Source organism: Phyllostomus discolor, chromosome 7, assembly GCF_004126475.2.
Source record: "Phyllostomus discolor isolate MPI-MPIP mPhyDis1 chromosome 7, mPhyDis1.pri.v3, whole genome shotgun sequence".
Classification (NCBI taxonomy): Eukaryota; Metazoa; Chordata; class Mammalia; order Chiroptera; family Phyllostomidae; genus Phyllostomus; species Phyllostomus discolor.
In genome coordinates this window covers 37544421-37559423 of record NC_040909.2, presented here as the reverse complement: position 1 = coordinate 37559423, position 15003 = coordinate 37544421, and the positions used below count along the sequence as shown (strand labels likewise).

Sequence of the window (15003 nt, the reverse complement as noted above, 5' to 3'; positions counted from 1 at the left end):
CACAGCCCTCGCGGAAAAAAAAAAAAAATGACAACCCAAATTAAAAATGGACCAAGGTCTTGAATGGTCTCCAGAGGAGATATGCAAACAGCCAAAATGAAAAGGTGTTCAACATCAAGTGGACAGTAAGGAAGCGCATGTCAAAACCACAGTGAAATATTACTTCACCCCTACTGGGATAGCTATGATGTTTTTTAAAGGGGAGTGTGAGTAAAGATATAGAAAATTCTGCAGAGGTTTTTCAAAAAATTAAACATGTACGGTTAGCAGAGCCGCAGTCCAGAAGGCAGCGCGTGCCCTGCCCCCCAGCCGGAGGCCGCAGAGCCCAGCCCGTGCCTGCCCCAGCCGCACAGCCTGGCCAGCTGGAATGCCTTCACGGACACCCCCTGGGGGACCTGGCCTGTCAGGACATGGCCATCGTCGGCTATAAGGCCTTATCCTCTAGCTGGGCCGTGGTCCCCAGGAAAACCTTCCTCAGCTTCACGCCAGCTGAGGCTGGTGCCTGGTTGGCAAAGACTGGTCAAAGCTCTTTTGTGAATGGTCTGACCCTTGGGGGCCAGAAATGTTCTGTGATCCCGGACTTACTGCTACAGGATGGGGAATTTATCATGGATCTTTGTGCCAAGAGCACAGTCGAGGCCTGCACCTTTAACATCGCTGTCACTGTGAATGCCAAGACGCTAGTCGCACTGATGGGCAAAGGTGCCCATGGTGGTATGGTCAACGAGACACATGATAAAATGCCTCCCCTCTGTGGCCTTCCCAATTCTGATGCTTGTGTTTCCCTTCCTACTACCACCCCCGCAACTGGTTTGCAACCCTCTCCTTCCCAAACATACACACATACACCATTTTTATTGGGGGACCATCACCCATACCCCTTATTGCCACCAAAACCACATGGGTTGGGGACAGGCCTGGATGGACAGGCACCCCCCCCTACCCGTAGCCCTCCAGTGTGGGGTTGGAAAACTTTGTTGGACTTTTTTCTGGATAAAAAAAATTCTACAAAAAAAAAGTAAACAGGCAATTGGCGTATTACCCCACAATTCCACTCTTAGGTATATACCCCCCAAACTGAAAACAGGTAGTTACTTATTCATGAATGTTCATGGCTGCATTCCTCACAGTAGCCAAAGTTGGAAACAATTCAAATGCCAGTCAATGGATAAACAGATAAACAAACTGATATATATATATATATATATATATATATATATATATATAATGAAATATTACTTAGTCATAAAAAGGAATGAAGTACTGAAACTGTATGACAGGGACAGACTTCAAAAACATGCTCAGTGAAAGAAGCCAGACCCAAAAAGGTCATGTGTTGTGTGATTTCTTTTACATGAAATGTCTAGAAAAGGCAGATACAAAGAGTAGAAAGCAAATTCGAGACTGCCAGGGGGAGATGGGAGTGATTACGTAATGGATACATGATGTTTTGGGGAGACAAAAAGTTTTGATGCTGGAGACAGAGGTGATGTTCACACAACATTGTAAATTCACTAAATATCACCAAGCTGTGCACTTGGAAACAGTTGTGTGTTATGTGAATATTACCTTAATTTAAAAAATAGAATTACAGAAAGAAAGGAATCAAGTATAAATAGTGCATATTCAAAATGGTACAAACATTTTGGAAAATAATTACATAATTTTTTAGAAAGTTAAATGTATACCTACCATGGAACCCAGGCATTTCATGCCTACCTATTTATCCAAAAGAAATAAAAGAATATGTCCCTATAAAAACTTGTACATAACTTTTCATAGTAGCTTTATTTGTAATAACCAAAAAAACCTGGAAACCACTAAAAATCCACGAACGGACAAATAGACAAACAAATGAGGGTGTATCCACACAACAGAGAACTCGGCAATGAAAAGGGATGAAATATTGACACACAGGACATCTACAAATATTGCCTGAGTTGAAGAAGCCAGATAACAAGTAGATTCTATGTGATGCCATTTCTTTTTTTTTTTAAGATTTTATTTATTTATTTTTAGAGAGGAGAAGGGAGGGAGAAAGAGAGAGAGAGTAACATCAATGTGTGGTTGCTTCTCATGTGGCCCCCACTGGGGACCTGGGCTGCAACCCAGGCATGTGCCCTGACTGGGAATCGAACCTTTGATGCTTTGGTTTGCAGCCCGCACTCAATCCACTGAGCTATGCCAGCCAGGGCTGATGCCATTTCTATAAAGATCGTATGGAGTGTAAACAATGACAAAGAGCAAATCAGCGATTGCCTGGACGCGGAGTTAGATCAGCAGGGAAGAGAGGATTTGGGAGACTTTTGGAGGTGTTGATATGTTCATTTTTTTTTTTAGATTTTCTTTATTTATTTTTAGAGAAAGGGAAGGGAGGGAGAAAGAGAGGGAGAGAAACAACAATGTGTGAGAGATATATCGATCATTTGCCTCTCACACGCACCAAAGTGGGGACCTGGCCCAAAACCCAGGCATGTGCCTGACCGGGAATCAAACTGGCAACCTTTTGGTTTGCAGGCCAGTGCTCAATGTACTCAGTCACACCAGCCAGGGCTGTTCATTTTTAATTGTGATGGTTTCATGGGTGTATATAGATGTCTAACATGTACAGTTTATGGTGTATCAATTATACCTCAACAAAGCTAGGATTTTTTTTACAAGATATTTTCTCTTAGTAAAGAATAAAAACAGACAGAAATAAATCAAATACACCTAGATATTTTTTAAATGGAACACTTAGAAATATGAAAAGATAATTGAAAAGAAAAACTCAAAATTTTGGGATCAAGTTTAAACTGGTCACATCACCAATGGCCAATGATTTAATCAAGTGTGCCTACATACTGGAATCTTCATAAAATCTCCCAACAGTGGAGTGTGGGGAGTTTCCAGACTGGATGAGCTAGGAGGGTGGCTCTACCCAGCTCCGTGGGAACTGTAGCTTCTGTGGCTGGGACGCCTTCAGACTTTGACCTATGCACCTCTTCATCTGGCTGTTCCTTGTTATCACTTATAATGATAAAATATCCTTTATAATAAATTAATGGCAGTAAGTTTTTTAAAAAGTTTAAACTGTTTACAATTGAAGGAAATCAATTTGAAGACAGTACTTTACCAAAATGCAGCATAGTTAGCCCTGGCTGGTGTGACTTAGTGGATTGAGCACTGGTCTGTGAACCAAAGGGTCACCAGTTCGACTCCCAGTCAGGGCACATGCCTGGGTTGTGGGCCAGATTCCCAGTAGGGGGTACACTAGAGGCAACCACACATAGAACTTTCTCTCCCTCTCTTTCTCCCTCCCTTCCCATCTCTAAAAATAAATAAATAAAATCTTTAAAAGAAGAATGCAGCATAGTCACATACACAAATATTTTTAGAGAACTATTAGATATTGAAAATATAGTGGGCAATTTCAAAATAAGTCTAATATGGACCTAAAAGAAATTAGAGAATAAATAATGGGGAGAAATATACAGAGACAATTGCTGAAAGACTTTGTCCTCAGGTAGAAGCCGTACCCAGTGGAGAAGCTACAGATAAATCAGAGATAAAGGAAAAAACACTATATAGCTATCTACCAGAGAAAGAGACAACTTTTCTAAAGTGAATGTGTTTCATTTTGTTACAGTAAAATTGTCACTGGATCCTCATCAGCAAAACAGATGACAGGAAATAAATTGAGCAATACCTTCAAAATGCAGAGTATGTGGTAGTCCCAATAGAACCTATATAATTAAACTACTAGGGACAAAAAAAAACCCAAGAATATTTGCAAATATACAAATAATATGAAATCTTACTCCTTATAGAGCTTGTTAGCAATTTAAAAATAAATTTTAAAGGACTTTTTTCAACAAAAAGAAAAATTTATTTAGTTAGAGGCAGCTTCTTAGCCTGCATGTAAGTCTGTAAAACTTCGTGGCTGTAGTTTAGAGCTGGCTCTTTAATGGCAGATCAAACCACCACCAACTGTGCAGTTTGCCACCCGGTCCCTCCAGTTCCGTGTCACACTGTGGCACTAGGTGCGGGGATGTGATCTGGCCTGAATCCACTTTGGCTTGTTGCATCCTTATGGAAGGCTGACTGTGGGGGTATGGGAAGCCAACCTCACAGCTGCAGGAGTGACCCCGGCGACCCTGCGATCCACCATGCTGCTGCTTAGGGAATGCTCAACAGTGGGCAATAAAGAATGACAAAAGGTTATTGTAAGTAGAATCATGTGGTGATGAAATTTGTAACTACGATTCCAGGCACCAGGGTCCTGTGTGCAGGTGACCGCCAGTGGACCTGAGGCAGCTGTAGAGTGCGGTATGAGGGTGTTTGATCCAAGCAGATGCTTTATTCCAATTGATAATAAATTTTTTTGTAAGTTTGCATTTAGATGGCAGGGTTGATGATTACCTTTCCCATCTGGCCTTATGCTATATCCACTCTCCTCCTCTCTGCTGTAATATAGTCTGGGTGAACTTGATCACCTTTATATACCCCAGATCATTACATTGGTTCCTGACACCTTGCTAATGGGATCTGGTGAGCAGATATTAGAAGCACTCTAGCTGTCTTATTGAGACAATTGACTTCCAGTCAAGATGGCAGCACAGGTAGACATGGCTTGCCTCTGCACAACCATATCAAAATTACAACTAAAACAGAGAACTACCATCACTCAGAACCATCAGAAATTTAGTTGAATGAAAGTCTGACAACTACAGAAGTAAAGAAACAATATCCGTCCAGATTGGTAGGAGGGGCACAGATGTGGAAGGGGCTGTTCCCATACCCACATGTGGTGGATAAAAATTTGGGAGGGATAGCTCTCAATTGAGGAGTCCCAGTCCACACCGGGCCCTCAGCCCAGGATTCCAGTGTCAGGAAGATAAGTCCCCACAACTTCTGGCTCCAAAAACCAGAAGGGATTGAGGTGATGGAAGAAACTTCTGGAGCTCCATGCAGCTTCTCTTAAAGAACCCATACATGGGCTCACCTACTCAGATTTATTCCCTCTGAGCTCCAGCACTAGGGTAGCAGCTTGAAAGTCACCGGTGGCATACAGGGGGAAACTGAAGTGTCCGGCACCAAGGCGAGCAGAGCCCATTGTCCCTTTTTTAAACCCCCCCCCCCAAAAGAGCTGGTAAGCTGGTGGCATATCTGAGACTCCATCAACCTGGTTAACACTGTTTGACCCACCTTATAGATCCCCAGAGACTCTGCCCACCCAGCTGCTTTTCCATATGACTGATCTTAGTTCATACTTCACAACTTCCTAAATCCTATCAAACAAGCAACAGCTGGCTACAGTGAGACCCGGGCCTGGCACTAGCAGCAGCCAGCCTAGGTTCACAATTTGGCTTCGCCTAGGAATCTCCAAGCTCATCACAAGTAGCAGCCATTTCAGATTGCTTTACAGCTCAGGCAGGGTGACCCAGGCAAAACACAGGTGGAGGCTGACCTTGGTCTGCACCACACAGGAAACCCCAGAGCCTTCGCACCCAGTGGACAGCTACAGACCACACTGGAGCACTCTGACCATGCTCCAGTAGAGCTGATCCTCCACAGAAGGCAGAGACTGGTAGTTAAGTGGTCAAAGCCAATGTTTGCAGCTGACTGGCCTAAGTAAATCCCTCCCATTGACCTGCCAACAGCAACCAAGGCTCAACTACAAGAGGAAGGTGTACTCACCCCACACAAAGGGCCCACCTTGAGTACCCAGTTTAGGTGATATAGGTGAAGTTTTGCCCCTGGACACTACAGAACACCTACATTAGGCCACACTACCAAGATAGGGAATTTAAGCAGCTCTACCTAATACATAGCAACAAACAGAGGAAGTCTACCAAAGTGAAGTGACAAAGAAACAGGGCCCAAATGAAAGGACAGATCAAAACTCCAGAAAAAGAGCTAAGTGAAATGGAGATAAACAACCTATTGGATGCAGAGTTCAAAACACTGGTTATAAGGATGCTTCAGAAACTTAGTGAGGACTTCAATAGCATAAAATAGATCTAGTCAGAAATGAAGGATTCACTAATTGAAATAAAGAACAATTTACAGGGAAACAACAGAACAATGGATGAAGCCATGAATCAAATCAATGATATGGAAATAAGGAACCAAAAAACAATGAATTGGAACAACAAGAAGAAAAAAGAATCCCCCCAAAACAAGGAGTATAAGCAGCCTCTGAGACAAGTTTAAGAGGCCCAATATTGGCATTATAGATGTGCCAGAAGGAGGAGAGAAAGAGCAAGAAGTTGGAAATCTAATTGAAAAAATAATGAACAAAAACTTCCCTAATTTAGTGAAGAAATAGACATGCAAGTCCAGGAAGCACAGAGAGTACCAAACAAGATCGATGCAAAGAGGCTCACTCTAAGACACATCATAATTAAAATGCCAAAGGTTAAAGATAAAAAGAGAAACTTAAAAGCAGCAAAAGAAAAGAAATTAGTTACCTGCAGGGGAATTGCCATAAGGTTGTCAACTGATTTTGCAAAAGAAACTTTGTAGGCTGAAAGGGACTGGCGAGAAATATTCAAAGTCATGAAAAGCAGGGACCTACAGGCAAGATTGCTCTACCCAGCAAAGCTATCATTCAGAATAAAAGGGCAGATAAAGAACTTCCCAGACAAGAAAAAACTAAAGGAGCTCATCCTCACCAAACTATTATTACATGAAATGTTAAAAGGACTTATTTAAGAAAAAGAAGATCAAAACTATGAACAGTAACATGACAAAAAAATACATATTTATCAACTATAAAATCTAAAAAACAAACTAAGCAAACAAGAACAGAAACAGGATTGTGGATGCGGAGAAAGTTTTAATGGTTGCCAGATTGGAGGGGGTTGGGGTAGACTGGGTGAAGAGGTGAGGGATTAAGAGGTACAGATAGGTAGTTACAGAATAGCCATGGGGATGTAAAGTACAGTATAGGAAAGGGAGCAGTCAAGGAACCTATGCATGAACCATGGATATGAACAATGCTGAGGGAATTGCCTGAGGCAATCGGGGGTGCTGCGTGAAGGGGAACAAAGGGGAAAAAATTGGGACAACTGTAATAGCATAATCAATGAAATATAATTAAAAAAGACAATTAAGTGTGGCATATAGATCCTGTAAAAGTTCAGTGACATTGTCAAAGATGGTTGGGGCATCTAAGGGTCTCAAATTCTGGAGCATGTAGGATAGTCCTGAGAGATCAGTTGCTTCATTTCATTTTATCTGCAGCAAAGAAAGAGACATAATCCGGGTGGGCCTCTTGAGGCTTTGGAGGCAACATATTTCACTGGGGGACATGCAGTGCTGGCAGTGCTGACCTATTTACCAGGTAATCTGCAAGGCTGCCAGTTTGGAAGAGCACTCAGAGCAAGCAAGTTCTCTGCAATAGGAGCATGCCGTGCCAGGAAACCGAACTGTCTTAGAGTTGCCTGTGGCCGACAGACTGCTGCAGGATTACGATGACAAATCATACAACAGAATCATAGTGTAATGCTGGCAAACCATGAAAATCCACTTATAAATCAGGCCCTGGGCTTTTCCCCTTACCGTTCGCCGAGCATAAGGAACTCCCCATGAGACTCTCGGTGTGAACTGACGAACAGCAAGTAAAACAGGTAAGATATGAGAAAGAACCACGATTGTCTGAGCTCCCAGCCCAGGAAGTTTACTTATGTCTTTCAGAATGGCATGGGCCCAAATTCGTACATGCCGAACCAACTTGTATTTCTTTGACACGCAGTTTTGTGGTTCAGTGGATCCCATCATACCCATTTCATGACGAGAAGTTCAGGTCACCACTTTCCCATGATCAGGCACTTAGTCCCTCCCAGTGTTCACAGGGAACAGTAACGACTTAACATGCAGAAGAGGGGACAGCAAAGAAAGGCTTGCTCTTTGTAGTGGGGAAAAAGATGATATAATTTGTCACAAAAATATACCATCTTTTAAAATATTTAGATTTAGAATAACTGTGGGAAAGATAATTTCAAATATGACTATGATGGAATTAGCCTGCAGCTATTAAAAATCCCTTCTGAAAATTATCATATAAACTTGTTTGGGAAACTACAAAGAAACAGTGAATGATTGAACTATATGTATTGTGTATAAAGCCATTTTTTTCTGATGTGTTTCTGCTCACTGCTTTGGGCTTGCACAGACACAGTGCCCTCCGTGTGGTAGAAGCTCCAGTCAGACCCTGGGATTCTATTCCCTGACCGTAGGGGAGCCTATTACTGTCTCTAAGCTCATGGTATCACTCCATAGTAGGGAATCTGAGGGACCATAAATATCAAGTTACTAGATGAGAGAGATGGTTTTGGTTTTTATATTAGTTGAAAGTATATTAGTCTAGCGAGAAGGACAAGGAAAAGGGAGGTATGATGGAGATACTGTGGAGCTGACTTTCCTGAAATTTACCTATCTAATAGCAATATTGTAAAGAATCTGGCTTATGTAAAAGCAATTGTAGGAAAAAGGAAGTGGGGATAATATGGAGTAATACTGGATTTTTCACTATTTAGAAAAATAAACAGAACCTATTAGGAGGTGGAGATTTTGCCATGGCTGGTATGGCTCAGTGGATTGAGTGCTGGCCTGCAAACTAAAGGGCTGCTGGTTCGATTCCCAGCCAGGGCACATGCCAGGGTTGCAGGTGGGTCCCCAGTGAGGGGTGCACGAGAGTCAACCACACATTAATGTTTCTCTCTCTTTCTCACTCCCTTCCCCTCTCTCTAAGAATAAATAAATGTTTTATTTATTTCTAAAAAAATAAAAAGAGATTAAAAAATATCTTTAGAGATCAAAGGTGGAGATTTCAAGGCACATACATTTGCTAGGTTCCCTTCCTCCCCCCACCACCACCTGACCAAGAATATTAGCTATTGAATCCTAGGGAATTCTCATTTCATCCAGCCAGTCCTTGTCCTATCTCTCTCAGCACCCTAGCTTCATCACTAAACACTGTAAAAAACTGACAGAAGTCTGAAAGTTTACTCTTCTTGGAAACTAACAAGTTAGCCTTCCGCAGTTCCATGGGCCCTGGCAGAAGATATGAGACTCCTGGACCAGAGATGAAGGACGCAGTTACTCATGGCACAGCGAACATTAGGATCTTCACACTTGCCTTGGTTCCCCTTGCCTCTCAACTCCTACCCAGAGCAGTCCAGGTTGATGCTATGCACACAGTAAGTCTGCAGTGCAGCTAAGAAATCTCAGGCTTAGGAAACCTGAGTCTTTTGTAGTGGACTGCAAGTTAACCTGCCCAATGTTTGCTACAGAGGACATTGTTTTTATTATGTTGGACAGTAAACAAAACTGCCTTCTACTCTGGAAGAAGACACTATCTCTATTTTATGAGAAAGGCCTCAGAGCCTCTGCTTTCAAGACAAACAGAAATGAGAGAGCCATGTGGAGTTGTCTCTCAATAAATTTGTTATCTTGATTGTGGTGATGATTTCATGGATATATGCATATGTCAAAATTCATCAATTTTTTCACTTTAAGCCTGCTTACTTTATTGTATGTCAATTTCACCTCACTACAAGGGGAGGAAAAAGAGTCTTCCTACTCAAATTCCTGCTGTTGGGCAGTAGCCTCACTGCCATCAGAGTGCTTTTCAAAAAAGCAGTATTTCAGGCCTCATTCCAGAGCTTCTGAATCAGAACTTATGTTGTTGTTGTTTTTTTAAATTTTATTTATTTTTATAATGAGGGGAAGGAAGGGAGAAAGAGAGGGGAAGAAACATCAGTGTATGAGAGAAACATCGATCAGTTGCCTCTGGCACCAGCCCATCCGGGGGCCTGGCCCACAAACCAGGCATGTGCCCTGACTGGGAATCAAACCAGCAGCCTTTTGGTGCACAGGCCTGCACTCAATCCACTAAGCCACACCAGCCAGGGCAGAATCTGTGTTTTAATAAGATTCCCCTGTAGTTAGTTTTTACATTTTTTATTTTGAAATAATTTTAGACCTACAGAAAAATTATAAAATAGTACTCAGAAATTCCCCTTCATCCAGCTCCTCCTGATTGATCTCTTACACCACCACAATATAATTACTGAAACTAGGAAATCCACATTGATACAACAGTGTTAACTAATCTATAGACCTTATATAAATTTTGTTAGTTTTCCAACTAGTGGCCTTTTTCCGGTCTAGGAGTCAATCAGAATCCCAAATTGCTTTTAATTTTCACATCTCCTTAGTTTTCTCCAGTCTGTGGCCATCCCTCAGTCTTCCTTTTATGACGCTGGCACTTTAAAAGAATACTGGCAGCTCTTTGATGGAATGTCCCTCCATGTGGGTTGGCCTGACATCTTCGTGTGATTAGGTTAAGGTTCTGAATTTTTGTGAGAAAACCAAAGTGATGCTGTGGTCTTCTCCGTGCCTGTTGGAAAGACGCACCAGTATGTCTTCGTATTGATGATGTTAACGTCGAGCCCTTGATTCAGGTGGTGTCTGCTGGTCATTCCATCTTAAGGTCACTATTTTCTACTTTCTGGTTAATAATGAAGAGACATTTTTAGGCCATATAAATATCTTGTTTTCCATCACACTTTTACTCACTAGTTTTCACATCCATGGATGCTTCTTGCCTGCAGCAATCATTCCAGTACTATTTGCCTAATGATGGCGATTTTTAATTTCTATTCTTTCTTCACATTTATTCCCTGGAATTCTACTGCAAGGAAAAGCTGACTCTCTCTTATCCATTTATTATTCAATTATTTATATCAGCGTTGGTCACCTCTCGCCCCACTTTACATCCTCTTGGCCCAGCTTTTTATTCCAGTTGTTGCAGTAATCAGAAGCTCAGGTGACACCTGACAGCAGCTTCTCTTTCAGTGGCTCCTGTTTTCTGAGCTGGCATTTCTCTGCCTCCCGTTTGGAATACTCATTGGAACCCACTCTGTCATTTTCACCATTGTTCAGACCTGGAAGTGCTCCAGAGTTGATACCTGTGGTGTGACTTTTAGACGATGGGAATGGGAACCAGTGTGTAAATGCAGCCTCTTCTACTGCTTGAATGGCCGATACTGAGGTGTGCTCTTCATGGCTCCTCAGAGTGTCTCCTGCACCAGGAAGCCTCAGCAGTCTTCAGCAGCGATCATTTCAGCAATGTGTCCCTGGTTTAGCTTTTCCGCCTGCATGCTTCACTCTGTCTAGCACCTACTCTTGTTCATTGAAATCACTCTCCCAAGTGAACTACCTGCATGTAAGAAGTTGCCTCAGTCTCAGTGGGGAAGGAGAACAAGCAAAGATTGTGTAATTACCAGCTGTTAAATATTTTGATTCCCATCGTCGTACATGACTAAGATCCTATGGAAACTTTCACATGTACAAAGGGGAGGTATACGAGAATATTCCTAACAGTGGGCTAGAAACAAACAAACAAAACTCAAACTTTACCAATAAGAGAATGGACTATGTGGATTTTGTTATTTTTACATCAGTGACAATAAATGAACTATATCCATCAAGACAGATGATTCTTTCAAACAATATGTTGAGTGAAAAAATAGTTTGCAGCCCTGGCCAGTGTTGCTCAGTTGGTTGGACATCATCCTGCAAACCTAAAGGTCGCGAGTTTGACTCCCAGTCAGGGCACATGCCTAGGTTGCAGGTTTGGTCCCCAGTTGCAGTGCCTATGAAAGGCAACCAGTCAATGTTTCTCCCCTACATTGATGTTTCTCTCCCCTTTTTTCTCCCTCTTTCTAACCCCTCTCTCCCTTCCTCTCTCTCTTTAAAAACAAGCAATGAAAAAAATAAGAAAATAATTTGCAGGTGAATAATAAAGTTTGAACCCAAATATATGTAGTATAAAAACATGCAAAACTAGGCTTGGCTGGTGTAGCTCAGTGGATTGAGAGTGGGCTGTGAACCAAAGTGTCACAGGTTCGATTCCCAGTCAGGGCACATGTTTGGGTTACAGGCCACGGCCCCCAGCAACCGCACATTGGTGTTTCTCTCTCTCTCCCTTTTTCCCTCCCTTTCCTCTCTAAAAATAAATAAATAAATAAAATCTTTTAAAAAACATGCAAAACTAAGCAATATATTGCTTAAAGTTACATACACGTGTGTTAAAGTTATAAAGAAATCCAAGGAAATTATAATTTAGGACATGGTTGTCTGGGGAGAGAAAGGCAGAGAGGCACGTTGGGAAGAACACCCAGAGCCCCAGCGGCATTAGGATTCTATTTATTAAGCTGGTACTTGAATGTTTATTCATTACTCATTCCATATACATTTCCTTTATGTTCTTAGGATAAATAAAATATTTTATCATAGAAGGGTTTTAGATTTGACATTAAAAAGAGGTTGCTTTTATTAAGGGTGACTGTGAACCCTTTTCACAACCCTGACAAAGTCATTCCCATGATGAACTGAGGAGAAGGAGGGTCCCTTGCTGAGGAAGGTCCCAAGCTTTGATTCTTCTTTGCCCTACTGATGTGACTCAGCTGCACACAGCAGGACTGTCTCTGGAAGACCAGGCCTTGATTACACACAGTTTTCTTTCTTTTTTTTTAAGATTTTATTTATTTATTTTTAGAGAGGGAAGGGAGGGAGAAAGAGAGAGAGAGAGAAACATCAATGTGTGGTTGCTGGGGGTTATGGCCTGCAACCCAGGCATGTACCCTAGCTGGGAATCTAACCTGCGACACTTTGGTTCACAGCCCGCGCTCAATCCACTGAGTTATGCCAGCCAGGGCTTAGTTTTCTTTTTAAGTATTATTTCTTTCTTCAGTCACTGGATGAATTAGGTGTGAAAACTGGAGGCTTTTTTTTTTTCTGGATGAATTAGGTGTAAAAACTGCAGGTTTTTTTTAAAAGTCACATATATAACTCTTTGGATAACTACAGATTGTTTTGTTTGTATGATAAAAAATGCCACTAACCATATGATTTCATTCATACATGACATATAAAACTAAAAGCAACAAATGAACAAACAAACAAACACACATAGAAGAACTCATAGACACAGATGACAGCGTGGTGCTCAGCAGAGGGAAAGGGGGTGGGGGCAGTAAAGGGTAAAGGGGGTCAAACAAATGGTGACGGAAAGAGATTTGACTTTGGGTGGTAAACACACAATGCAACACACCAATGATGTATTGTAGAATTTTACACTTGAAACCTATATAATTTTATTAATCAATGTCACCCCAATGAATTTAATTTAAAAAGTAAAAAAAAAATTCAAAGTGTGCCATTAAGTAAAGGTGCTAGTAAGGACTTTGTTACTCAGACTGTGGACAAGCAGCACCAGCACCAGTTGGAAGCTTGTTGGAAATGAGTCTGAACTTGAATAAGATCTCTAAGTGACTGCTGTGCATGTTAAAGTTTGACAGGTGCAGGAATCCAACGGCTTCACCTACAGAGAGCAGCATTTGGGCCCAGCAGAGCGGCAGCACGTGGAAATCCCTCGGGTTTTAACTACAACAGATCTTCATGGCCCTCTCTTTGTAGGCCTGCACAGTTACAAGTAGAGACTTTCTCCTCTCTCCAGCTGTTCTGGGCTGTGGCATTCTCATCCATTCAGTAAAAACTTACAGAACTTCTCATAAGCACTGAGGACAGTGAACAGGATGACCTGGCTCTGGATCTCGAGGAGCTTGCAGTCTCACAGGATACAGATACCAAATGAATAACTACAAGCTTGATGAATGTTAGAAAGGCAAACACAATTTAATGGGAAAAGAGCTGGCGATGGAGAGTGAGAGGATGCGTTTCTGGAGAAAATGTTGTTTAAGCTCATGTAAAAGCACATGTCGGTGAGGTGTGGGTGAACTGGCAGATTGTTCCAAGCACAAAGAACACCACCCAAGAACAGAGTTCTCTGGACGTTTATGTTTGTATTTCCAATGCCTTGCACTGTTCTTGGCATACAATAAGTGTTTGCTGAATCAATAAGTGTTCTGTCGTGTTTCAAACATCTACTCTCTGGCACTGGAGATGGTGGGAGCTTTCTTTTTCTATTCAAAGGAAATAAGATCCCTTAATGGGGAAATAAGAAGGAAGAGAGAAAGCTGACTATTGTGCAAATTGCTAAATTGGAACTGTGAGTGGGAATGAAAAATTGATTTACATAAATTTTCCTCCCTGAAGCAACTTGACAATTTATTCTGTTCTGGAGTAGTTTCAGTTTTTTACTTCAAAACCAAGCTGTTTCTTATTCTAAAATTCTTGGCCTGCTGTGAAACTAACATTTAGTGTCTTTTACAGCATGCTCTGATTAGGTCATGGAAATTCACAGCTAGATCAAACTGGAAAACATCTAAATCAAACACAGCTAGATTAAAATAAAAATTTGGAACTTTCACTGCCCATTTTACTTGGTGCATAGTGTTGGAAGGTATTATAAAACACTGGCTTTTAAATCATTTTTTCAAAAGAAATATCAAGTTATAATAATTGCCATCATTTATTGAACACTTATTATATGCATTACATAGCAAAATCCTCATGTTAACTCTAAGAGACTAAGCTGAGTCAAATGAAAATTGCCAAGTATTAGCAATTTCATATGGTTCAACCGAATATTATCCTCAGACTTTCACCTTAGAAACTTGTGAGAGGTCAGAGAATCCCTGATAGCGTAGCCTTACTCCAATATTTAGTACTGAATTTTCTTTATAGACAAAGAGATTCTGAGAAAATTATAGCTCCTTAATAACACCCCTTACCCCCCTACCCTTATTGGCTCAAGTGCTGTGCCTACTTCTATTATGGTTGCTTATACTTGTACTCAGGTGGTTTACAATCCATCTCCCTTGCTAGGGTTGAGTTCCTTGAGGGTGGAGGTTTTGTCTGTCTTGCTCACTTATGTATCTTTGTCCCTCGAGTGCATGAACAGTAGTTGTTACCATAAAACCTTAACAAAATTTCTGTGGAAACTAAATAAATCCTATTGATTTGTAACTGCACAATGTAAGGTAATCAATTATTTTAGAATCAGTGGGAAAGTGCTGCATCTGGCATTCTTGAACTCCTAGGAACTAT

The 15003-nt window shown here is 41.4% G+C and overlaps 1 protein-coding gene across 1 annotated transcript; it reads left to right on the top strand.

The window, feature by feature from the left end:
* The first annotated feature begins 410 nt into the window (after nucleotides 1-410).
* LOC114501327 (profilin-1-like) lies at nucleotides 411-11135 on the top strand. The gene is made up of 2 exons (XM_036031655.1): nucleotides 411-714; nucleotides 11065-11135. The coding sequence occupies exons 1-2, from the start codon at nucleotides 411-413 to the stop codon at nucleotides 11133-11135; spliced, it is 375 nt and encodes a 124-aa protein (XP_035887548.1).
* Nucleotides 11136-15003: the final 3868 nt, after the last annotated feature.